Source organism: Podarcis bocagei (genome assembly GCF_964188305.1).
Source record: "Podarcis bocagei genome assembly, chromosome: 2".
NCBI lineage: Eukaryota > Metazoa > Chordata > Lepidosauria > Squamata > Lacertidae > Podarcis > Podarcis bocagei.
In genome coordinates this window covers 111,628,264-111,652,382 of record NC_138126.1, presented here as the reverse complement: position 1 = coordinate 111,652,382, position 24,119 = coordinate 111,628,264, and the positions used below count along the sequence as shown (strand labels likewise).

General features: G+C 49.9%; 1 protein-coding gene across 13 annotated transcripts in view; it reads left to right on the top strand.

The window, feature by feature from the left end:
* KMT2D (lysine methyltransferase 2D) overlaps positions 1-24,119 on the top strand; it is a 112,611-nt gene extending 88,492 nt beyond the window's left edge. For all 13 annotated transcript variants that reach the window (XM_081181188.1, XM_081181195.1, XM_081181199.1 and 10 more), the window contains 12 exons: positions 1,378-1,459; positions 2,579-2,754; positions 4,265-4,392; positions 5,725-5,860; positions 5,968-6,092; positions 8,354-9,506; positions 11,382-11,518; positions 12,344-12,474; positions 13,663-13,948; positions 17,955-18,028; positions 20,418-20,526; positions 22,815-24,119. In XM_081181188.1, coding sequence (XP_081037314.1) covers positions 1,378-1,459; positions 2,579-2,754; positions 4,265-4,392; positions 5,725-5,860; positions 5,968-6,092; positions 8,354-9,506; positions 11,382-11,518; positions 12,344-12,474; positions 13,663-13,948; positions 17,955-18,028; positions 20,418-20,526; positions 22,815-22,907 — 2,630 coding nt within the window. In that variant the 3' untranslated portion in view covers positions 22,908-24,119. The remainder of the gene's footprint in view (positions 1-1,377; positions 1,460-2,578; positions 2,755-4,264; positions 4,393-5,724; positions 5,861-5,967; positions 6,093-8,353; positions 9,507-11,381; positions 11,519-12,343; positions 12,475-13,662; positions 13,949-17,954; positions 18,029-20,417; positions 20,527-22,814) is intronic.

Here is a 24,119-nt window from a genome sequence, read left to right as displayed (position 1 = left end):
TCGAAGCGAATATGCATGCAGGCCCCTTTTCTGATTATGGATGGGGGGGGGGGGAGGCCCAGGTGGGCTGCTCTGAGCTTCCCAGTGGAAGTTAAAAGAAACCGGTGAGGCGAAATGGTTTGGGATGAATTCATGATACATTCGTACCTCGGAAGTCGGAACGGAATGCGTTCCGGAAGTCCATTCGACTTCCGAAAACGTTCGGAAACCAAAGCGCGGCTTCTGATTGGCTGCAGGAAGCACCTGCCGCCAACCAGAAGCCCCGTTGGACGTCCAGGTTCCAAAGAACGTTCGCAAACCAGAACACTCACTTTCAAAACGTTCAAGAACTAAGTTGTTCGAAAACCAAGGTACGACTGTATTGATAGCTGCTGCCTTGTGGGCTACTAAGAGAACTGCATTCATTGGCGCAGCGACACTAAAGGGATTTTGTTGTTGTTGTTAAAGTCACATTTAAAACTACTTAGTTTTACTTAATGGTGGCTGCTGAGTCTTTTATACGTTTTAGGTGTTTAATATGTCTGGTTTCCCCATGTTTTATGTATTCTTTTCTCTATTATTTTATTGTCTAATTTATGCCAATGGAGGCTGAATGAATATAGGATACAGCTTTTAATGATAAATTAACATGTGTTATTAAGGGAAGGCGGGCGATATTCAGGAGAAATGATTTTGAGGAGATGTGGAAGGTGTTTGTAGAATCTGTACTGTTAAAACGGAAAAGGGTCAAACTATCTCAAGAGGTGTTGAAATTTTGGGAGGCTGGATGGTTACGATGGAATGGTCTCGAGAAGCGGGGATGCAAATTTTTATTCTTATTTATTTATTCTTATTACTTAGTTTAAAATGTTTTTTAAAAATTATTTATTTTTTTAAAAAACAAGGCTGAATGAATGAACTCTAAAGGGGTAGTGGAAAGAGTGTGTGGCAGGCAGCCACCAAAGCCATTCCAGCTGCCAAGCTTGGGCCTCAAATGGATTTGAATTTGGATCAAGATAAAATTCGTCCAATTCAGTCATATCTGGAATTGCACATCCGCCCACTTGAGGACCTTGTCCAAAATAGGGAAATTTGCAGCCAGCCCATGCTTACTTGCATGCATGTGGGTCCATGTTCATCTTTTCAGGCATGGACATGTGGCTGCCTCTGTTAAAGGGACTGGGATTGCTCCTCCTCATAGCAAGATACAGATTATCTTCCAGAACCAGCCAAGCATTAAGCTTGGCCTGTGATAGGCTGCATCCCTCCGAGCCTCTTGCCCACAGCAAGAGGCTGTGAAAAGCTGGAATTGATCCAGGGAAGCCATGATTAGAAACCACCCCCTTCCCTATAGCATCCTGACATGTTAAACCTTGAGTTTTCTGCCTCACTTTGTAGATGCTCCCCCTGTGGAAGTGAAAAGCTTAGATCTCCTCGCAGCTCTGCCCACACCGCCACACAACCAGACCGAGGATGTCAGGTAAGGATGGAGCTGGAGGACGGAACCAACTCGACCACAGGGCATCCTGAACCTCTGCTTTGTGGGGTTTCCCCCCCAAATGGAAGCTATAGCATTAACTGTCGCATTTGGGAGAGGGGAAGCTTTTCCTCTCTGAGATCTAGCTTGGGTGAAGTTTTGTCGGGAAGTATGGGAGACTGATAATCTTCTTCACCTGTGTTGTGTCACCTGCCTGGAGGGCACAAACTCCCATCAACCTCAACATGGATGTCAGGAATTGTAGTCCCACCATGTTGAACTTCCAGCACTTACTGAAGACTTTTTTAAAAAAAAATCCAGCAGGCTTTTTAATAACTCTCCGATTTTGTAGTTTTAACTCACTTTTAGTTTTTATTGCATTGGAGTCTTTTGTACACCACTTAAGAGACAGCTGTGGTTAAGCAGTATACAAAGGGTTGAAATAAACAAAAATCAGACGAAAATGGTAGGCTTAGAAACAGTGGTCCAAAGAAGTATAGTTGGTCAGTGGTCCTTGTTTGCTCTGGGAGAAGCAGGAGGAGGAGGATCATCATTACAGTGGTACCTCTAGTTACAAACTTTATTCGTTCCGGAGGTCCGTTTTTAACCTGAAACTGTTCTTAACTAGAGGCGCGCTTTTGCTAATGGGGCCTCTTGCTGCCGCTGCACCGCCGGCACACGATTTCCGTTCTCATCCTGGGGCAAAGTTCTCAACTCGAGTTAAATCTTCCAGTTAGCGGAGTTTGTAACCTGAGGCGTTTGTAACTCGAGGTACCACTATATTCTTAATCTATAATCTCACATCATCCCTAGGACTCAGTGGTCAGGGATGATGGGAATTGTAGTCCCAAAACACCTGAAGACCCAAGTTTGGGAAACCCTGATCTTTACCCATGCATCTCATCTTCCTGGAATCATGAGGATGGCTGGGGAACCTGTGGCCCTGGAGATGGTCAGGGATGATGGGAGTTGTAGTCCGGTGGCATTTGGAGGGCCACAGGTCCCCCACCCCACCCCTGACCTAGGGTGTGGTTCAGGCTGGGTTACCGCAGTCCCACCTCTGTCAGAAGCCATGGCAACGGTGGCAGCACCGTCCTGAGGTCCCGCCCGATTTCCTTCCAGGATGGAGAGCGACGAGGAGAGCGACTCCCCTGACAGCATCGTCCCAGCCTCATCCCCCGAGAGTGTCCTGAGCGAAGAGGTGCCACGCTTTCCCCTGCTGTCCGGAGCCAAGCCGGAAGTGGAAGAGAGACCCCTCTCTCCAGTCATCCCCATCATCCCAAAGGCCAGCATCCCAGGTTTGTGGGGGGCAGAGAATGGGCTGCCGCAGCATCTAAACTCTGCCGCTGTCTTTGGAGGTCAGATGAAGAACTTTATCCCCAAAGGCATGGACCACACTGCGAAACCACTAAACTATCCCCCCCAGATTCGGCACTTGCCTTATCATCACTAGATTTGACCCCGAATTCTACCCTTAAATCTAAAGAATTAATTGCCTTCCTATTCACAGCAGACCGACTAGTTCTTGCCCAGCGATGGAAGGAAACCTCTAATATGCCAATAGAGGCTTGGGTTATTAATAATCTGGAGCTTTGCTTTGTCACATACCATTGGCGACTAATCAAAGGAATCTCCAAAAAAGATACCTTTGACACGATTTGGCCTCCTTTTCTTCACTTTTATTGAAGACGGACAGGATATTTCAATGCCAACAACATCACAGAGGTGTCTGTGGAGAGGAGATAATGCCTGAAAATGTCTAGTAAACCCGATTGGTAGTTGGGCTCCTACTGAGGATATTCAGCGAGGCAACATGACAGTGATGTGGGATGGAGGATTGGAGTGATAATTCTGGTGGTTTTACGGCAGTGGACAAAGCTGTATTGTAACTTGAATAAATGTTTTTGTTTTTTTAAAATAAAAATAAACTGCTGCTGTTGTCCAAGGGAGAAGGTGCCCATAACTTTAGGTCAGGGAGAAGGAACCTGAGAGCCACATTCCTTCTTGGGCAGCCTTCCGGGGGCCGGGTCCAGAAGTTGGGCAAAGCAACCGGTGTAACTTTGTACAACAGACCCGAGTCCAGGCAGGGAAATAAGGAACACTGTCCCACTGCAAGGGCACCCTGCAGCCAGGCAAAAGAGGATGGAGACGAGTCCCGGAAAAATGTGCTCTGCCCTCGGGCCCAAGATTCCCCACCCCTGCTTTTTAGGGGTTGGACCACTTGACCTCTGAGGTCCCTTCTATGATTCTAGGCTCTCCAACAGCAGAAGTAGTTCTTCTCGGGTACCGTTGGCAACAGACATCTTGATTGTAAGAGGCAAACAGGGTCTGGTTTGAGTGCTGGGTAGCCCTGTGCTTTCTATGGTGATAAATGGACCCCTGACCATTAGGTCCAGTCGTGACCAACTCTGGGGTTGCGGCGCTCATCTCACTTTACTGGCTGAGGGAGCCAGCGTACAGCTTCCGGGTCATGTGGCCAGCATGACTAAGCCGCTTCTGGCGAACCAAAGCAGCGCACGGAAACGCCGTTTACCTTCCCGCTGGAGTGGTACCTATTTATCTACTTGCACTTTGACGTGCTTTTGAACTGCTAGGGGGCAGGAGCAGAGACCGAGCAACGGGAGCTCACCCTGTCGCGGGGATTTGCACCGCCAACCTTCTGATCGGCAAGCCCTAGGCTCTGTGGTTTAACCCAGAGCGCCACCCGCGTCCTTTTCTAAGGTGATACAAAGTGCTAATTATACGTGTGTGTGTGTGTGTGTGTGTTTGACTCTTGCCATTGTCTCCCCCTTGCCTCCCGCTTCTCAGCTTTCCCAGATGCCAAGCCTTACGGGACCTTGGAGCAAGCGGGAAAGGGGACTCCAGGCACGTCCTGGGAGAAAGCCAAGGGCAGCGAGGTCTCTGTCATGCTCACTGTCTCTGCAGCTGCCGCCAAGGTAGGGAGCCACCACAGAAAAGCCCCCGACCCAAGGGCAGGGCTTCACAATTGTTTCCGGGGCGATAAATATTCTGGCGTGGTGGTGCCTTTTACCACGTCTTGTTTCGCATAGGGCAGGGCTAATGTCTAGATGGGAGGAAGAGACTTGAAATTTTCGTGCGTAGGCAAACCTAGCCAGACTTTTAATTTTATTAGGTGTACTGCTGTTTTTTATAGATATGTTGATAATTCGAGGGTTTTTTATGTGCTGAATGTCTTGTGCTGCTGCTTTAAAAATGAATATTTAATGTGAATGGCTTGGAGGTTCTTTTAATTAAGCAGCAAATCTTGCTAAATAAGAATAAATTTCTGGAGGGCCATAAGACGCACTTTTTTTCCTCCTAAAAAGTCAGGGGAAATGTCTGTGCGTCTTATGGAGCGGATGGCGCTGCACAGAGAGGGAGAGCTGCGCAGCGGCCCTTCAGCGAAGCGGGAGGAGGAACGGAGCCCCTTCCGTTTCTCCTGCTGCTTCGCTGAGGGGGCGCTAAGCCGAGAGGGGGAGAATTTTTCCCCTTGTTTTCCTCCTCTAAAAACTAGGTGTGTCTTACAGAGTGAAAAATACGGCAAAGGCAGAGCTGGGATAAACTGTGTTGCTTCGTTTCCTAGCAGTCAGAGCTAAGCAGTAAATTTCTCCCCAGTTTTCAACACTGGCATTGAATTTGCACATGTTACCTGGAGAGTGCGGCACATGTGTGCACGCCAGCAGTCCCCACCAGACCGCATGCAAAAGATCTGCAACTTTCCTTCTTGCATCCCCTTCCCCCTCAGACAATACGCTGATACACAATTCAGGTTTTCAGCTGTGAGTCGCTGAGGAGAGATCGAGTGATACACTAACAGCATGAGACTTACAGCCAGAAGCAAAACATAGGAATGTGATAGACTGCATTGTGATAAACCATTGGTCTGCCTAGCTCAGCACTGTCTACACCAGTGTTTCCAAAACTTGGCCCTCCAGCTGTTTTTGGACTACAACTCCCATCATCCCTGACTACTGGTACCTGGGGATGATGGGAGTTGTAGTCCAAGAACAGCTGGAGAGCTGGCAGTGGCTCCCAGACTGCAGATGCTCACAGTCCTAACCAGAGATGCCAGGGATTGACTTTGGGATTGACGCTTAAGGGAAGGCTTGACTGAATCTTTCTCAGTCTACTGTCTGGGATGCTGAAGCAATGGTGTGCAGCGGTGGTTGTGCAAAATGAGGCTTGTGAGTAGGTGAGCTTACCCCGCAAAGGTTTTGGGCGGCTCGGCTGCCCGCCGCTCCTTCCTGACTCTTCCCATGTTCCCCCAGAACCTGAACGGTGTCATGGTGGCAGTGGCAGAGCTGTTGAGCATGAAGATCCCCAGTTCTTACGAAGTGCTGTTTCCGGACAGCCCCATGCGGGCTGCTGCCAGCGAGCCCAGAAAAGTCGATGCTGATGCGCAGGGTAAGTAGCCGAACTTCAGGAGATCGTGGACGCATATGTGCCCTCGAGGTTTCTGTGCCCCTGGCTATAAGTACCTGTTTTAAAAGGTCCCCCCCCTTTCCCCTTAGGCAAAGAGAAGCCAGCGGCTCCCAAGGGCCCCGAAGGAGGGCCAGAATGGCTGAAGCAGTTTGATGCAATGCTACCTGGCTACAGTCTCAAGAACGAGCTGGACATCTTGACGCTGCTCAAACAGGTGGGAAAGGGTCGGGGGTGGGAGCTTTCCCAGAATGCTTTTCTCCCTATCCACTTGGCAGGTTTGACCACTGGATGATGATGATGAATTAAATTTGTATACCGCCCTATACCTGCAGGTCTCAGGGCGGTTCGTAGCATAAAACCACAATATGAAAACACAAAATACATTACCAGAACAGAAACAACCCAATAACCCCATTCTTGCTCAGGGGGATTAGCTGGAGGTCTTGGCACAATGCCCCTTCCAGTGTCATTTCTCTTCATTTTCCCCTCCCTCCTTTTAAATTCTGTCTCATTCTGCATTTTGCCAATACCACCTCTCTCTCTCTCTCTCTTTTTAATCTTCCTTTGCTTTGGGAAGGTGTAGTAACTGGGCCCTAGATTCCTACCTGCCCCAGTACCCCCTAGGTGTCTTGGAAAGTAGAAGAGAAAGAAATTGGGGGTGGAGCGGGAGAAGAGGACTACAGTGGTACCTCGGGTTACAGATGCTTCAGGTTACAGACTCCGCTAACCCAGAAATAGTACCTCGGGTTAAGAACTTTGCTTCAGGATGAGAACAGAAATCGCGCGGCGGCGGCAGCGGGAAGCCCCATTAGCTAAAGTGGTACCCCAGGTTAAGAACATTCAGGTTAAGAACAGACCTCCAGAATGAATTAAGTTCTTAACCCGAGGTACCGCTGTACTTCAGAATACAGTGGTACCTCTGGTTACGTACTTAATTCGTTCCGTTCTTAACCTGAAGCACCACTTTAGCTAATGGGGCATGCCCCACCGCCGTCACGCGATTTCTGTTCTCATCTCAAACACCAGGACTTAAGGGCTGTAAGAATGACTTGTGGAATGAGAACAACGCTGATCCACCTCAACTTGCCTTTCAAAACACCCAGTTTCTTCTAGCAATCCATAATTGCAGTGATGCGCCTGATTTAAAGTTCTAACACTACTCCCCTGCATTTGCTTTTCCCTAATGAACCGCCTGTGGCTGATCCCCTCCCCCAGCTCTGTAGAAAAGAAGGAAGCAACGGGTGCCCGGTTGATCAGCTGTTGGCAAACTGGCACAGGTGTAATAATGGAGGAGCAGCACCTGTATGGCATCTGCAAAGCGTGCAGCTGTGGCTGTGTCTCTAGTGCCAAGCTGTATGGGCAATCTATCCAGAAGATAAATTGTATTTTGAGGAGTTAGTGATCTGACATGGTTGCTCTTCCTGCCTTTGTTCCTTCCCCCTCCCTGCCTCTCGTTAAGTTCTTTAATGGCATGAATGTCCTAATCAGTTGGGAGGAAGTGCAGGTTACCTTCTTTGATGTTGGGCATTGTTTTGAGAAAGTGAGGCATTGGGAAGCGGGTGGCGCTGTGGGTTAAACCACAGAGCCTAGGGCTTGCCGATCGGAAGGTCAGCGGTTCGAATCCCCGCAACGGGGTGAGCTCCTGTTGCTCGGTCCCTGCTCCTGCCAACCTAGCAGTTCAGAAGCACATCAAAGTGCAAGTAGATAAATAGGTACCGCTCTGGCGGGAAGGTAAATGGCGTTTCCGTGCGCTGCTCTGGTTCACCAGAAGCGGCTTAGTCATGCTGGCCACATGACCTGGAAGCTGTACGCCGGCTCCCTCGGCCATAAAGGGAGATGAGCACACAACCCCAGAGTCGTCCGCAACTGGACCTAATGGTAAGGGGTACCTTTATCTTTACCTTTTTAGCCAGTTGGGCAAGCCACACAGGCTAGCTATCTATAAATCGGATGGTTGTGGGCAGAGTTTTAGAGAGAGGCTTGTGGGGCGGTGCAAACTGAGGCTACCTGGGGGAGTCACTTCGCCGCTTCTTGAGGGCTTCCAAATGGCAGATTGAAGCGCTTGCTTGGTGTGTATATATTGCTTGCTGCTTAGAATAAAATCTTTAATCTTCTCACTTGTGTTTTGTATTACAGTCGTACCTTGGTTTTCGAACAGCCTAATTCTCGAATGCTTTGGCTCCCAAACGATCGAAACCCAGAAGTGAGTGTTCTGGTTTTTGAACGTTCTTTTGGAAGCCGAACGTCCGATGGGGCTTCCGCAGCTTCCGATTGGCTGTGAGAGCTTCCTGCAGCCAATCGGAAGCCACGCTTTGGTTTTTGAACACTTTGGAAGTCAGTTCGACTTCCAAGGTACGGCTGTACTTCTGAATCTCATTTTAAAAGAACCACCTTGCATTTGGCACAACACAGGCCTACTGGTTTGCAGCCTGAGACCACCGCCTCTCAAAATGCTTTTTCCTTTCTCTCTTCCAGGAGAGTCCCACCCCGGAAAAGGCCGCCCAGCACTGCTACATCAACAACGTTGCCAACCTAGATGTGCGGCAGCTGCTGACCCTTCCCGAGGAACCCTCTCCGCCCCTCTCCCCATTTGCGCCCTCCCCGCCCAGCCCCCCCAGGGTCCCCGAGCCGGTCCCCGAGCCCGAAGCGCCGCCCTTGCCCGCTCCGTCCCCTCCGCCGCCCCTGCCCTCCTCCCCCAAGGAGGAAGCCCCCCAGTCCCCGCCCAAAGCCAAGCCCCGCTCGCGGTCCCTGGAAGACGGCGAGGAGAACAAGCCACGCCTGAAGAAGTGGAAGGGGGTGCGCTGGAAACGGCTGCGCTTCCTCATCACCATCCAGAAGGGCGGCGCCAAGCGGGACGGGGACCGGGAGATCGCGGACTTCGTCGAGCGCCTGGCCGCCACCCTGCGCCCCGACAAAGTGCCCCGGGACTTGCGGAAGTGCTGCTTCTGCCACGAGGAGGGCGATGGCGCCACCGACGGGCCGGCGCGCCTGCTCAACCTGGACCTAGACCTCTGGGTGCACCTCAACTGCGCCCTGTGGTCCACGGAGGTGTACGAGACCCAGGGCGGGGCACTCATCAACGTGGAGGTGGCGCTGCACCGGGGCCTGCTCACCAAGTGCACCCTCTGCCAGAAGACGGGCGCCACCAACAGCTGCAACCGCATCCGCTGCCCCAACGTCTACCACTTCGCCTGCGCCATCCGGGCCAAGTGCATGTTCTTCAAGGACAAGACCATGCTCTGCCCCATGCACAAGCTCAAGGGTCCCTGCGAACAGGAGCTGAGCACCTTCACCGTCTTCCGGCGCGTCTACATCGAGCGCGACGAGGTCAAGCAGATCGCCAGCATCATCCAGCGGGGCGAGCGCCTCCACATGTTCCGGGTGGGGGGCCTCGTCTTCCACGCCATCGGGCAGCTGCTGCCTCACCAGATGGCCGACTTCCACAGCGTCACGGCGCTCTACCCGGTGGGCTACGAGGCCACCCGCATCTACTGGAGCCTGCGCACCAACAACCGGCGCTGCTGCTACCGCTGCACCATCTGCGAGAACAACGGCCGGCCGGAGTTTGTGGTGCAAGTCATGGAGCAGGGCTTGGAGGACTTGGTCTTCACGGACTCCTCGCCGCAGGGTAGGGGTCTGCTCAGTCCTCTCGCTGTCGAGAGCAACCGCCAGGTCCGTTTCTCCGGAAAGATAGCTAGAATTCTGGATGCCGGGCTGAAGTGAGCTTCTGGTGCACCGGGGATGCGCTTCCTCTGCCCAGAAATGCTTTGCGCAAACGGTGTTGGCTTTGCGTCCGCCAGCCAGCCTCCTTGCAATGCATCTTTCCTGCTTTGTCAAGCTTCAGGGTTTAGAAACTAGAGAGCAGTTCATTGTGTAAATAACTACTGGTAGAATAGTGGGCAAAAGGAAGCAGAGCAGCATACTTCATCTGCAAAAACTGCCATCTCCAAATTTTTATTTTTGAGGACACGCAGGATCCAGCGAGGTCCAAATGACCTCTCTCTTGTTAAATTCAAGGTGAAAAAGTAGGTTTAGAAATAAGCTTTTTCTCCCCCACATCTGCATCCTGTATCTCATAAATCCGTAGCACGTGACACACAGGCTGTGTCTTAAATATTTTTCACCCAAACTCCAAAATCAGGCAGTCAAACCTAAAACACAACAGACTTTTATAATACCAGCTTTTTACAGGTAGAACCTTCACGTTGGCCAGAGAAGGAGGTGTTACGCAGCTGTAGACTCTCACAGCCTGAAATGTAGCGAGGTGGGAATTGCCCCTCCTCACCCCAAACGCCACTGACCTGCAGCACTGTAACTTACTGTCACAGCGCTGTCAGGCATTAGATCTTTATTGTCAAAAGCACCAAGTTAGGAAAAGGCATGTCCACCAGCCCTGCGTCTCTCAGGTATCCTAAGTGTGCATGCAATGAGGCAGCTGCCACAACAGAGAGACCCCACCCTGGACCTCAGCTTATGTATCTTCCCCACTTGAGCTGTGCACAAGCAGGCAGAGACTTTGCCTGTGTGTAACATGTTTCTGCTCCTCCCTCTTTAGTCCTCCTCTGGTCCTGGGAGCCAGTGGAGCCAGAGAGGTTCTCCCCCAGATCAATGATTCCTTCTTCCATCAGTGTCCAACCACCCTTCTCCCGATGCCCACTCATCAATGCCCAGCCAATCTCTGATTTCATAAAAGAATTATTATTATTATTATTATTATTATTATTATTATTATTATTACTACTACTACTACTACTACTACTACTACTACTACTACTACTACTGGAATACACTACAGAAGCGGAATACACTACAAAATGGCATATTAAAAGATGATTCATTTTTAATATTCAATGGAGCCGTGTATCGGAGCACAAGCTTAAAGGTCCAGGCTTCCTTCACTGGCACCTCCAGGAAGGACTGGGGAACGGATCCTGCCTGAAACCCTGGAAAGTCACTGCAATTCAGGGTAGACCGTGCTCAGCTAGATGGAGCAAGGATCTGACACAGTATAAGGAAGCTTCCCATGGGCATATGAGTTTCTAGGAACGGAAGGTGGAGCTGTTGTACTCTGTTCCTGCTTGTAGGCTTTCTCAACAGCCTTTGGGTTGGCTGCTGTGAGAGCGGGATGTTGGACCAGATTGGCTTTTTGTCTGACGTATCTTACCTTACAACAGAAGATCTTACAACAGAAGACCAGGGCAGCATAAAGTGGTGTAGAGCTGGTGGAGGAAAATACAGAGAAACCTTGCGGCAGGCCCACTGTTAGCCAAGTGCCCAGGAACTTAGGCTGCCGGCAAACAAGGATCAGTTACCAGATGTTGCCATGTATTCTGCATTTTGCATAGTTTCTTGAAGTCACTTGGAAGTCGCAGGGTTAGATGACTGCAGTAAGGCAAGACGTTTTGATAAGTTTGCAGCCCGGGTTGCCCGCAAACCAGAGAGGTTGCCCATCTTCTCTGGCAGGTTTTTAAAATTATCCTTCTTTGCTCTTCTTTGGTTACAGCGGTATGGAACCGAATCATCGAACCAGTGGCCTTGATGCGCAAGGAAGCGGACATGCTGAGGCTCTTCCCCGAATATCTCAAGGGAGAAGAGCTCTTTGGCTTGACGGTGCATGCTGTGCTGCGAATCGCGGAGTCTGTATGTATCAAACACGAGGAACCAGAACCCTGGTGTTTTGGTGGTGGTGGCAGTGGTAGTAGGGTGGGGAAGGGGCTTCCCATGAGTTGGGTTCCAGGGGGGTGGGGGAGGTTTAAGCCAAGTTACACATCTGTCCACAGAACTGCTGGTCAGCACCTCTTGAGCCTAAAGCTGCGATCAGCTCTGGTATTAGTTGTGCCGACCTTGCTGTACAGCAGCGTTTCCCAAACTTGGGTCTCAAGCTGCTTTTGGACTACGACTCCCATCATCCCTACCTAGCAAGACCAACTGTCAGGGATGATGGGAATTGTAGTCCGAAAACAGCCAGAGACCCAAATTTGGGAAACGCTGCTGTAGTCTCCTTTTATATATAACTGGTTGGTTTTTTTAATGCATTTGAATAGATTTGCACTAGGAACCCCTTAAATGTTCTAGTTACAGGTAAGTAGCCGTGTTGGTCTGCCGTAGTCGAAACAAAACCAAAAAAAATCCTTCCAGTAGCACCTTAGAGGCCAACTATTCCCACCACCCTTCTGAGTAATACCCCTCCCCACCCTCTCGCTATATATAAGGGTCTGGTGACTTCTGTTTCAGTGTATCTGAAGAAGTGTGCATGCACAGGAAAGCTCATACCAGTAACAAACTTAGTTGGCCTCTAAGGTGCTACTGGAGGGAATTTTTTAAAATTTCGTTTCCCCTTAAATGTGTTTGGGTTTGGGTTTTCTTTCGGGGCGGGGTGGACTGGGCTGTGTCAGCCCCGTGTGGTGAAGGTGTGCCTGTGCCTGAAACATGAGGATGTGAGAAATGGGTCCCTTTTCTTCCCAGCTGCCTGGTGTTGAGAGCTGCCAGAACTACATGTTCCGCTATGGGCGCCACCCACTCATGGAGCTTCCACTGATGATCAACCCCACTGGCTGCGCCCGGTCGGAGCCCAAAATCCTCACGCACTACAAACGGTGAGCCTAACGGACCCCAGGCATCACTTGCTGGGTGGACAACACAGGCCTCTCTTGAGACAGCAGCACAAAGCTAAATAAATTTATTAATTATTGAATTTATATACCAACCTATACCCAGAGGCCTTAGGGCGGTTCAGAGAATAAAATCAAAATGTAAAATACAGAATCAAAAGAAAAGCAACAACACCCCAGAGCAAGTTTGGTGTAGTGGTTAAGAGCGGTAGTCTTGTAATCTGGGGAACCGGGTTCGCTTCCCCGCTCCTCCACATGCAGCTGCTGGGTGACCTTGGGCCAGTCACACTTCTCTGAAGTCTCTCAGCCCCACTCACCTCACAGAGTGTTTGTTGTGGGGGAGGAAGGGAAAGGAGAATGTTAGCCGCTTTGAGACTCCTTAAAGGGAGTGAAAGGCGGGATATCAAATCCAAACTCTTCTTCTCCCACAATAAAACCACATTTTAAAAGGGCATAGGATGTCAATCGGATCAACCTGGTTAAAAAGGAACGTTTTCTCCTGGCACCTAAAGGTGTATAATGCAGGCACCAGGCGAACTTTCCTGAGGAGAGCATTCCACGGGGGGGGGGGGCACTGCAGAGAAGGCCCGTCCTTGTGTTGCCGCTCTCTGGACCTCTAAAGGAGGAGGCACACACAGAAGGGCCTCAAAAGATGATCTCAGGGTCCCAGGTAGGTTCATATGGAAAGAGGCGGACCTTGAGGTATTGCGGTCCTGAGCCATTTAAGGCTTTATAGGTCAAAAGCAGCACTTTGAATTGGGCCCGGAAACTCACTGGTAGCCAGTGCAGTCGGACCAGGATCGGTGCGATATGCTCAAACCGTCTTGCTCTGGTGAATTCTGCACCAGCTGAAGTTTCCAAACTGTCTTCTGAGACAGCCCTACGTATAACGCAGAGGGCTTGAGGTTACCAGAGCATAGACAGCAGCAGTTAGGGTATCCCTGTCCAGATAGGGGCGTAGCTGGGCCGCCAGCCAAAGCTGATGGAAAGCACTCCGGGCCACTGAGGCCACCTGAGCCTCGAGCGACAGCAAAGGATTCCTGACATCCAGTTAAAAACGGATGGGGTAATGTGAAAGGCCTCGGATTTGAGACTTTGGACAACTGCTTGCTTCCTTTGCAGTGGGTTTGACGTTGACCTCTTTTCTCCTTCCCTGCCCCATGCCTTTTGAAGGCCCCACACTCTGAACAGCACCAGCATGTCCAAGGCCTACCAGAGCACGTTCACGGGCGAAACCAACACGCCGTACAGCAAGCAGTTTGTGCACTCCAAGTCCTCCCAGTACCGCCGCCTCAAGACGGAATGGAAGAACAACGTCTACCTGGCCCGCTCCCGCATCCAAGGGCTCGGGCTCTACGCTGCCAAGGATCTAGAGAAGCACACGATGGTCATTGAGTACATTGGCACCATCATCCGCAACGAGGTGGCCAACCGGCGAGAGAAGATCTACGAGGAGCAGGTGGGGGAAGAAGCGAGGCCTTGGGTGGAGAGAGATGCGGGTGGAAATGTCCCAACCTCTAGCCAGTGGCTGGGGTTCTTGCCTTGAGGGGACTGGAAGAGGGACTGAAGCTTAAATGCCCTTCTGGATTGTTCCAGAGCTGTGCTCCTTGACAGTAGCAAGGAATTGGGAATCATAGACCTGTACAGTGGTACCTCGGGTTACAGATGCTTCAGGTTATATTTCAGGTTACAGACTCCGCTAACCCAGAAATAGTACCTCGGGTTAAGAAGTTTACCTCAGGATGAGAACAGAATTTGTGCGGCGGCAGCGGGAGGCCCCATTAGCTAAAGTGGTGCTTCAGGTATAGAACAGTTTCAGGTTAAGAACGGACCTCCGGAACGAATTAAGTTCTTAACCTGAGGTACCACTGTATAGAGTTGGAAATGATCCCAGAGTGTCGTCTCATCATCCAGGGAAGGGCTTTATGTGGGTGGATTGTGTGTATCCAGGGAATAGCAGCCATGGGTGGCGCTGTGGTCAAAACCACTGAGCCTCTTGGGCTTGCTGATTGGAAGGTTGGTGGTTTGAATCCCCGCGACAGGGTGAGCTCCCATTGCTTTGTCCCCCCTCCTGCCAACCTAGCAGTTTGAAAGTACACCAGTGCAAGTAGATAAATAGGTACCACTGTGGCAGGAAGGTAAACGGCGTTTCTGTGAGCTCTGACTTCCGTCACCGTGTCCTGTTGAGCCAGTTGCTGGCCACATGACCCGGAAAGCTGTCTGTGGACAAACGCCATTTCCCTTGGCCTGAAAGCAAGATGAGCACCGCAACCCCATAGTTGCCTTTGACTGGACTTAATCGTCCAGGGGTCCTTTACCTTTTACCTACCAGCGAATACTTGACTTCTTCCGCGGACACGCCTTGTGGTGGTTCTCTTCTTGAATTGTTTCTCCATTTGTTCAATGGAGGAAGGTAGCGACTATAAACAGCTCAGTCTTATTTCAGATCTACATTGCTTTTGCATGTGTTTTACTCACCAGTTTTACTTCTGTCCCCTTTCCACGTTCATTGGCTTTTTAAAAAAAAATCTTTGAAAAATGAGGACAAAATTATTCTTCAAGTTTCTTATTTCTTAACTTACCGTATTTTTCGCTCTATAACACGCACCCGACCATAACACGCACGTAGTTTTTAGAGGAGGAAAACAAGAAAAAAATATTCTAAATGAAACAGTGGGTGTATGATTTTTGTGGTTCATGCTGTGGCCACAGACATGTGATCTGACAGTGAGTTTGGAGTAGCCCAATGCAAAAATCCTGAGGATCCATGTGGATCCATGCTTTGTAACCACGTTTTTGCACCACTGCGACCCTAGGCAACAGTGGGTGCGTGATTTTTTTGGTGCAGGCTGTAGCCATGGACATGCTATGTTATCTGATGGTGAATTTGGGGTGACCCAGTGCAAAGATCCTGTGGATCCATGCTTTGTAACCACGTTTTTGCACCATTGCAGCCCCAGGCAACAGTGGGTGCGTGATTTTTTTGGTACAGACTGTAGCCATGGACATGTAATGTGATCTGATGGTGAATTTGGGGTGACCCAATGCAAAAATCCTGAGGATCCATGTGGATCCGTGCTTTGTCACCACGTTTTAAATGGGGAGGGAAGGAAAGCAAAAGTCCCCACCCCCCACCCAAGCCAGACAGGATATACGAAGTATGATTTCTTTTTTATTTACAGTATTTCTTTTTTGGCCACCTCTGTCACTGCAACCTTTGCTCTGTGCTTGCACACTTTTGGGCAATAGGGCATGTAACACACTTTTTTTCATCTGCCAAGATGTAGAAAATCAATTTTAATGTCCCTATATAAAATGCTTAGTGAAGCAGAAGGGTATTACATCAGCCACTGTATTAAGGCTAAACGTTTGAAGAACAGCTCTCTATGGGGGGGGGAGACTAAATTCCATTTTCAATCAATCGTTATTGTGGCAGCAATTATCAGTGTATAGCAGACAATGAGGAAAAGACCCTCTCCACAGATAAATTACAGACACCATCCAGTAGCCAAACCATAGTGGCACCTCCGGATGCTGCACCCCCCTGCAATCCCTACACAGATCTGGCTGGCACAGGGCACAAAACCACAGCTCGCCCCTATACACGAAGCCAAGCCAGAGCACAACTAAGTGCAGTACAGCCATCTTCTCAGAAAAAAAAAAAAACTCTTCACAAGCTCAAGAGGTCAAGACACGAAAGCTTTAGCAACTAATCCACACCTAATGACCCTCCTAAATGGTACTCAGAATATCACTCAAGAAATCTCTCAAGATATCCCTCAAGTAATTAATGAACAAAAGAAGAAAAGGCACACTAACCTGGGAACTTCCTCTCTGCCCAGAACGTTGGAGGCTATACACCACACCCCCTCAACAGTATTTATAGGAACTCAAACACTGAGATCCTGCTCTGTTCCAGTAACAAGAAGCCGAAAGCACCAGCCTGAAGATGACGAGTGAGACCTCGTCGAAACGTCGCCTAGACACCCCAACTCTTACACGGGAAGACACCCGAAGACAACAAAACCTGCATATATATATATATATATATATATATATATATATATATATATATATATATATAAAACATTCTCACGTTATACTTCTTCAAAGAAGAGTATGAGGCTTTTAATGAAGGGGAGAGGAGAGATGCTGTAATCCTCCTGGCTCAGGAGATTCTGATTTACCAGCCGCGTGTAGAAAGTATAGATTAAGATATTTGATATACAGCATATAAATCCAGAGATTTCCATGTCTCACTCTGCAATCCAGCCTGCTGTTACTTACGAGCAGGGAAGTAGGGTTTCTCTTCCAAACAAGCATACTGTCTCCCTCCAGCAGTACATTGCTTGGAGAAGCTGTAATTTGGAGGGGGCCTGGGGGCAGGGCTCTCTGCTTTTGGAAAAGAAATGAGAAACCTACCATTGTAAAGCAAAAGTCGTTCCCCCCACCACCACCACCCAAGCCAGCCCTCCCCCCCCCCTCTCTCTCTCTCCCCCACCTGCATGCTTTTCAGCTGCCTGCGAGTCCCTAGAGCACGGAGAGGAGGAAGTGGTGGGCTGGAGCCTGCACGCAGTGTGTGTGACTAGGGAAGAATTAGAAGGAAGGACGGGATCCTTTCCTTAACCCTCTGCTTGCCAGGAGGGCAGGGGATTCCCTGCTCTTTGTTGAGTTTGAGCAAACGCAGCAACAGAAGCGGGTGGGCAGTAAGACCCTGAGGCAGAATGCAGGAAAGCTTCTGCCTTCCCTCTTCCCTCCGCCCGCCCGCCCGATCTTATTTTTGCCTATTTTGTCCCTGCGCTCCGGCAAGTCAGCTCCAGGGACCACACATTCGCTCAATAACACGCACAGACATTTCACCTTACTTTTTAGGACAAAAAATCTGCGTGTTATAGAGCGAAATTTACGGTATTTTCTCCCGAAGTACGTATTCTAATACATTCTTTGAGACAACAGTGATGTTGAGGAACTTTGAATACCAGTGGCTAACTGAAGTTCAGACCTTCTTCACCTTAGCCTTGGAGGTGCAGATAGGGCCAGTTCGTATCTGGAATTCGCAGTTATCAAATTCCTCAAGCATCCCTAGTCCCAGCTTACCTTCCAGGGTCATTCTGAAGGTGCACAAGACAGAGAAGTTGCTGATTTAGCCTCTTCTTCCATTGGCTTTTGGTTTGTTTGTTTTTTAAGATTTCCACATCACAGTGCTACAGTTAGAGGTGAAACAACACATGGCAAATTTGTCTCTGAAAAGTACATGGCCTAGCATGTGACACACACATACACGCTTGACATGCTGAAATACAGAGCACAACAGCAAGCTAAAATAAACCATTAGCTTGTACTTAGCAAGCTAAAACAAGCTAAAACCATTCGCTTGTACCCAGCTGAGAGCAAAGGCATGAAGCACTGGTTTCTGAACACACAATATAATCAATCTCTCTCTCTCCTTTTCCCCTCTTGTCCAGAACCGAGGGATCTACATGTTCCGTATCAACAATGAGCACGTCATTGATGCCACACTGACAGGTGGCCCTGCCAGGTGAGTGAAGCTCTGCCATGGCAGTTCATTGCATCCAAAGCCAAAGCTCTTGTTAGCCCATCACAGACTTTGATGTTCAGGGTGGGTTGATTTTTCATTGGCAGTGATTTAAGTCGTACTGCAATTCATAGCGTTTTCTGAATAAACGTGCATAGTTATTAGCTGTCGAAGCAAAATACACTCATTGGCAACTAAACAGAGGCTTTTTCCCAGATGGGAAACCTGGGCCCTCCAATTCCCATCGACTTCATCCAATAGAGGGTGCTGGCAGCTGTGGTTCAGCAACATTTAGAGGGGCCAAATAGTTGCAGACATCAATTGGATTTTGTTTAAAACAAGATCATTTCAAAGGGAAGGGTGGGCAAAGTATTCCAATACAGTGGTGCCTCGCAAGACGAAAAGAATTCGTTCCGCGAGTCTTTTCGTCTTGCGATGTTTTTCGTCTTGTGAAGCACGGTCCGTCGCAACTGCGCCTCTTCAAGCGGCTTTAAGAAAAAAGCGCAAGACGTTTTCGTCTTGCGAAGCACCACTGTACTCTACTGGCTGGGGGAAAGGCAGAAGGACAGCTCTATTGTAGCTTCTTTTTGCAGCTTCCAAAACGCCTCTTTCCCAACTCCGCTGCTGGTGGGACAGTTTTCTGCCGTCCTGGGGAGGTCTCCGGGGTCAACTTCCTTCTCCATAGCATCCTTTAGTCCCTCAGGGCTGAGCAGAACACTATTCCCTCTGCAGATCTTAAAGAAGCAGCACACCAGCAACTTGTTATCATTGAGTTCTCAATCTGTCAGGACCTGATGATCGATAAGCTAGTTTGGAAGAAAGAAGAGTGTCTTGCCCAAAGCTGAAAAATTGTGGAACTTGGCTAGGGAACATGGGAGAAAGCAGGCAGGCTAAGAGGGGATGCAAACCGCCACAGTATAGGAGAGGAGCCTTGAATGATGGTCATGGGTGCTGCTGGCAACACTGGCCTCTGCCCCTCTTTCCTCCCCTCCTTCCTCTGATGTCCTCTCGTATCTCTGCCTCCCAAAGGCTTGCACGGCTGTTTGTTGCAGCAGCCCTGGCTACAAGCTCCGCTGGCGAATGGTGCCTCTAGGGCTGGCCAAGGGGTGCTGGTTGCCTGGAACTGAGGCAGCCTCAGAGAGTAAGCAAGCAAGCTGGCATGGGAGCCCAGCCAGCCAGTCCACCAGCCCTTGCTGTTGGGAATGGGCAGACAAGTCACTGGCCATTATTATTAATTATTATTATTATTATTATTATTTAGCATTATTAATTATTTATACCCGGCCCATCTGGCTGGGTTTCCCCAGCCACTCTAGGAGGCTTCCAACAAAACACTAAAATACAATAACCTATTAAACATTAAAAGCTTCCCTAAACAGGGCTAGGGACGCGGGTGGCGCTGTGGGTTAAACCACAGAGCCTAGGGCTTGCAAATCAGAAGGTCGGCGGTTCGAATCCCTGCGACGGGGTGAGCTCCCGTTGCTCAGTCCATACTCCTGCCAACCTAGCAGTTCGAAAGCATGTCAAAGTGCAAGTAGATAAATAGGTACCGCTCCAGCGGGAAGGTAAACGGCATTTCCGTGCGCTGCTCTGGTTCGCCAGAATCGGCTTCGTCATGCTGGCCACATGACCCGGAAGCTGTACGCCGGCTCCCTCGGCCAATAAAGCGAGATGAGCGCCGCAACCCCAGAGTCAGCCACGACTGGACCTTATGGTTAGGGGTCCCTTTATCTTTAAACAGGGCTGCCTTCAGATGTCTTCTAAAAGTTTGGTAGTTATTTTTCTCTTTGACATCTGGTGGGAGGGCGTTTCGCAGGGTGGGTGCCACTACCGAGAATGCCCTCTGCCTGGTTCCCTGTAACTTGGCTTGTGGGGCAGTGTAAGGAGGCACCTCTCTTTGGGACGGGGGGCGGGGAAGCAGCTCAGAGACCAGGGGCAGTGGCGGCAGCTGCTGACCAGAGGAATCCCTAGGAGAGGAGGCTGAGGGAACACTCCACAAGGGAGGGTGTTTGAAAAAGGGTTAAGAGGCCGCCAGTTCTGCCAGCAGGGCTTAACACAAGGGCTTCTGAGCCCCACAGGGGTGCTGCAGAAAGAATGTAGTTGATCAAGGGAGCCGTGGACTCAAAAAAGTTGAGAACCTCCTCTGTAGGGTGTTTTTCAGCCAGGGCTACAGCTTCCCAGCCCTCCTTTCACCTACTGAATACTTAGTTCTCTCAAAGATCAAGAATAGAATTGTGCTGTCGCCATCCTGGCCGGCTCAGCTCCCCCAAATTCCAGATGAGAAGTTGGGTTCCTAAAGGGCCTAATCCTGTGGTGGTGGCACAGGGTGCTGTGGGGTTAAGGGTCCAGGCGCATGATGCCTATCTCCCCCTCTTCTGCCGCCCCCACTCAGGTACATCAATCACTCCTGCGCACCCAACTGTGTGGCTGAGGTGGTGACTTTTGACAAGGAGGACAAGATCATAATCATCTCGAGTCGCCGGATACCTAAGGGAGAGGAGGTGAGAATTGAATTGCGGTGGGTTGGGGGAAGGGGTGGGGGGGGGGGAGCAAGGCCCAGTGTAGGCGAAGAAAATACCTGTGGGGAAACCCGACGCTGCACCCATGCTTTTGTCCTTGGAGCGTTCTTCAAGTCCATTCGCTATTAGATGCTGCCATCATGGGACTTGCCGTGGCGTGCCCAGGGATCTCCCAGCCAAGCAGTGACCCAAAACTGCTTAATGTCACCATGTGCCCTCAGACCAAGCCTTGGAGACCTGGGAAACTTGCCTAAACTCCTTCTGGGTTAATGCATAGAAAGCATTGCCCTTGCACACCAGCACACCTTACTTAAGCTTGAAAAGAGGGGGCAGGAACCGGCAAGCAGTTTGGGTGGCCTCTCCTTCAATGCCTGTGTGTGCCGCATGGCCTTCCTTTTACGTTTTACATGCCTGACGTGGGTGGCGCTGTGGGTTAAACCACAGAGCCTAGGACTTGCCGATCAGAAGGTCGGCGGTTTGAATCCCGGCGACGGGGTGAGGTCCCATTGCTCGGTCCCTGCTCCTGCCAACCTAGCAGTTCGAAAGCACATCAAAGTGCAAGTAGATAAATAGGTACCACTCCGGCGGGAAGGTAAACGGTGTTTCCGTGCGCTGCTCTGGTTCGCCAGAAGCGGCTTAGTCATGCTGGCCACATGACCCGGAAGCTGTACGCCGGCTCCCTCAGCCAATAAAGCGAGATGAGCACCACAACCCCAGAGTCAGCCATGACTGGACCTAATGGTCAGAGGTCCCTTTACCTTTATGTAGCTGTTACATCTCCCTGCCGTGGTGGTCGTGGGACACTTAGCTCACAAGCTAAGAGAGTAGTCCGTGGGTCTCACCACAGAAACATATTGTGTAGACACATTCTTGCGTTTTCTAATCTGTGCCAGCATCGGACTGACTCTGGTTCACTGTCTTCGACAAGTGTGTGCATCGTGAGCTACAAAAGGCCAAACCCTGCTGCTGTGTAGGCTAGCAAGCATGCACAGGCCTGAGAAATTAGTGTAGTCCGGTGAATAGTGTGTTAGACTATGAATTCAAGCCTCTATTCAACTCTGGATACCGGCAGATCTTCGTGTTGGTGCCGTATCTGTAAGATGAGAATTGCATACCTCGTTCACATGGTGCTTTTTGTGTGGAAGAGTACATCTCCCCAACTTTTCTGGTTGGGTGAAGGGATGCGGAGATATCCTAGTGCTCGTGGCTGGAAATGTTCCTGTTAGGTTGACAGAAGCAGCCTGAGCAATTGGGTAGGGCAGACCCCCCCCCTTTGTTCTTTAATGTTGAGCAAGGGATTACATCTCAGTGATAGGCCACATGCTTTGCATAGAGAAGGTTCAGTCCGTGGCGTCTCCAGTTATAAAAGCATCACCAGGTGATGGAAAGACAATTTGCTGGAGTGCCACGGCCTGTCTTAATAGTATCATACTGGACAGATACACCAGCCCAGCTTCCTAAGTTACACGTAGGGCTGCCTCTGAAGACTGTTTGGAAGCTTCAGCCAGTGCAAAAATCAGCGGCCACATTGCTCACTGGGACGAGGCGGTTTGAGCATATCGCACTGATCCTGGACTGATTACACTGGCTGCCAATTAGCTTCAGGACCCACTTCAAAATGCTGATTTTGACCTATAAAGGACCACAATACCTCAAGGACCGCCTCTTTCCATATAAACCATCCCAGACTCTCTGTTCATCATCTGAGGCCCTTCATTGCCACCTCCACGAGGTCCGGAGAGTGGCAACACGAGAAAGGGCCTTTCCTGTAGTGGCTTCCCGTTTGTGGAATGCTCTCCCCAGGGAGCTTTGCCTGGTGCCTTCATTATATATTTTTAGGCGCCAGGCAAAAACAAACCAGAACTTGGGCTGATCAATATCCTACAGCCTTTTAAATGTATCGGGAGGGGGGTATTGTTTTGGTTTAATTAGTCACTTCTTGTTTTGGTTTATTTATTTTTTATCTTGTATTTTATTCCCTGGGATGAAGGGCGGAAAATAAATTTTAAAAATAATAGTAATAAGTTCCACCTTAACTAAGGCATAGAAGTCATATGAAAAGGAAGTCCAAACTCCACTTCCTCCCATTATTGCTGCCATCTTGATGAGAAGATAAAACAGTGTAGAGATTTTGTTCAACTCTAGTCACTTGTTGCAACCAACGTGGCCATCGCGGGAATGAACCAAATGGATGGCGGTGACATATTTTACGTTAAAGATGCCTCAAGGATTAATCCTCGGTTCTCTTCCAATGTCCTCCTCTCCCTCAGCTGACCTACGACTACCAGTTTGATTTTGAAGACGATCAGCACAAAATCCCGTGCCATTGTGGAGCCTGGAACTGCAGGAAATGGATGAACTAAACCCCAAGGAGGCTCTTCGGACAAAGCAAAGGGGGAGACCCCGACTGCTCGGCACAAGAGGCTCTGCACAGAGAGGAGGAGGTGCTGCTGCTGTACCCGCTCTCCTAACCCTCCTGCGGCGCAGGGAAATCACCCGGGGGGGGGGGGGGCAAAACGAGGCGTGTTTGGAAGCCACCAACATGCTGGTGGGGCAGCTGGGGCCCAAGGCAAGAGAGGGGTGTCGTCAGCATATCTGCCACTGCTTGCCAGTCTTGGCTATGGTATTATCATCACGCTGGCTGCTTTCGGCTTCCAGGCTCGGCGGCCTCCTCTTCCAGACAAGGCGACCTGCTTCTCCCCAGCAGAAAGGAACAGCCACTAAGCAGCCCCATCTGGGGCGGGGAACTGACAAACTGGCAACTCAGGGTTTTCTTTTAGTTTTTCTTTTGCTTTTTTAAAAAATAAAGATAAATTCTTTCCAGGCCGAAATGGGGAGCGCCTTCTTCCGCCCCCGTGCACCTGTAAATAACGGGCTTCAGAAATACTATACTGGGAGGAGACTGGGGCATTCTTTCTAGCAGAGCTGGGGGAAGCAGGGCTGCAGCATGGCAATTCGATCCCCGGGAAGAATTTGTAATTCCCTCTCCCCGCCCCCTTGTGTGTGTGTGTGTTTCTTTAAGGAATTTTTGTGTGCGAGAGAGATTTCTTCTTCTTTTTTTAAAAGTCTACTATCTATTGCTTGCTAATCTACCAAGGTAAACAAGAGGCTTCAAAGAGACTCATTAGCTTGACAATCCACCTCCCAGAGCCCACTGCCCCCCCCCTCTGGATTTTGTATACATTTAGATGTCAGATTTGAAAAGGGGGGGAGAGAAAGTGTGTGTAAATAACGTGCTTTTTTTTGAGAGAGAGAGAGAGAAAAGTACTTTTTTCCCAGCGGAAAGCAGGTGTCGGCTTGCAGAAGCTGGAAACAGGCCCTTCCTCTGTCCCACCCCGCCCATCCTCCCTGCGCGAGGAGCATTCGCACTTGAACCTACCTCATTTGAAGTGTTAGACTTTGCTATTTTCTGTTTTCTAATGTGAGCCCCTCGCTGTGCCACCCTTCTGCTTTTTGAGCCCTCTTCCCTAAGTACAGAGAGCCACAGCTCCCCTGGCAGACATGGGAATGCGTTTCCAGGAGGAGGTGGGAAACTTTTTTATTATATCTGGGGTCGTTCCTCTTTCCCCCCCCCC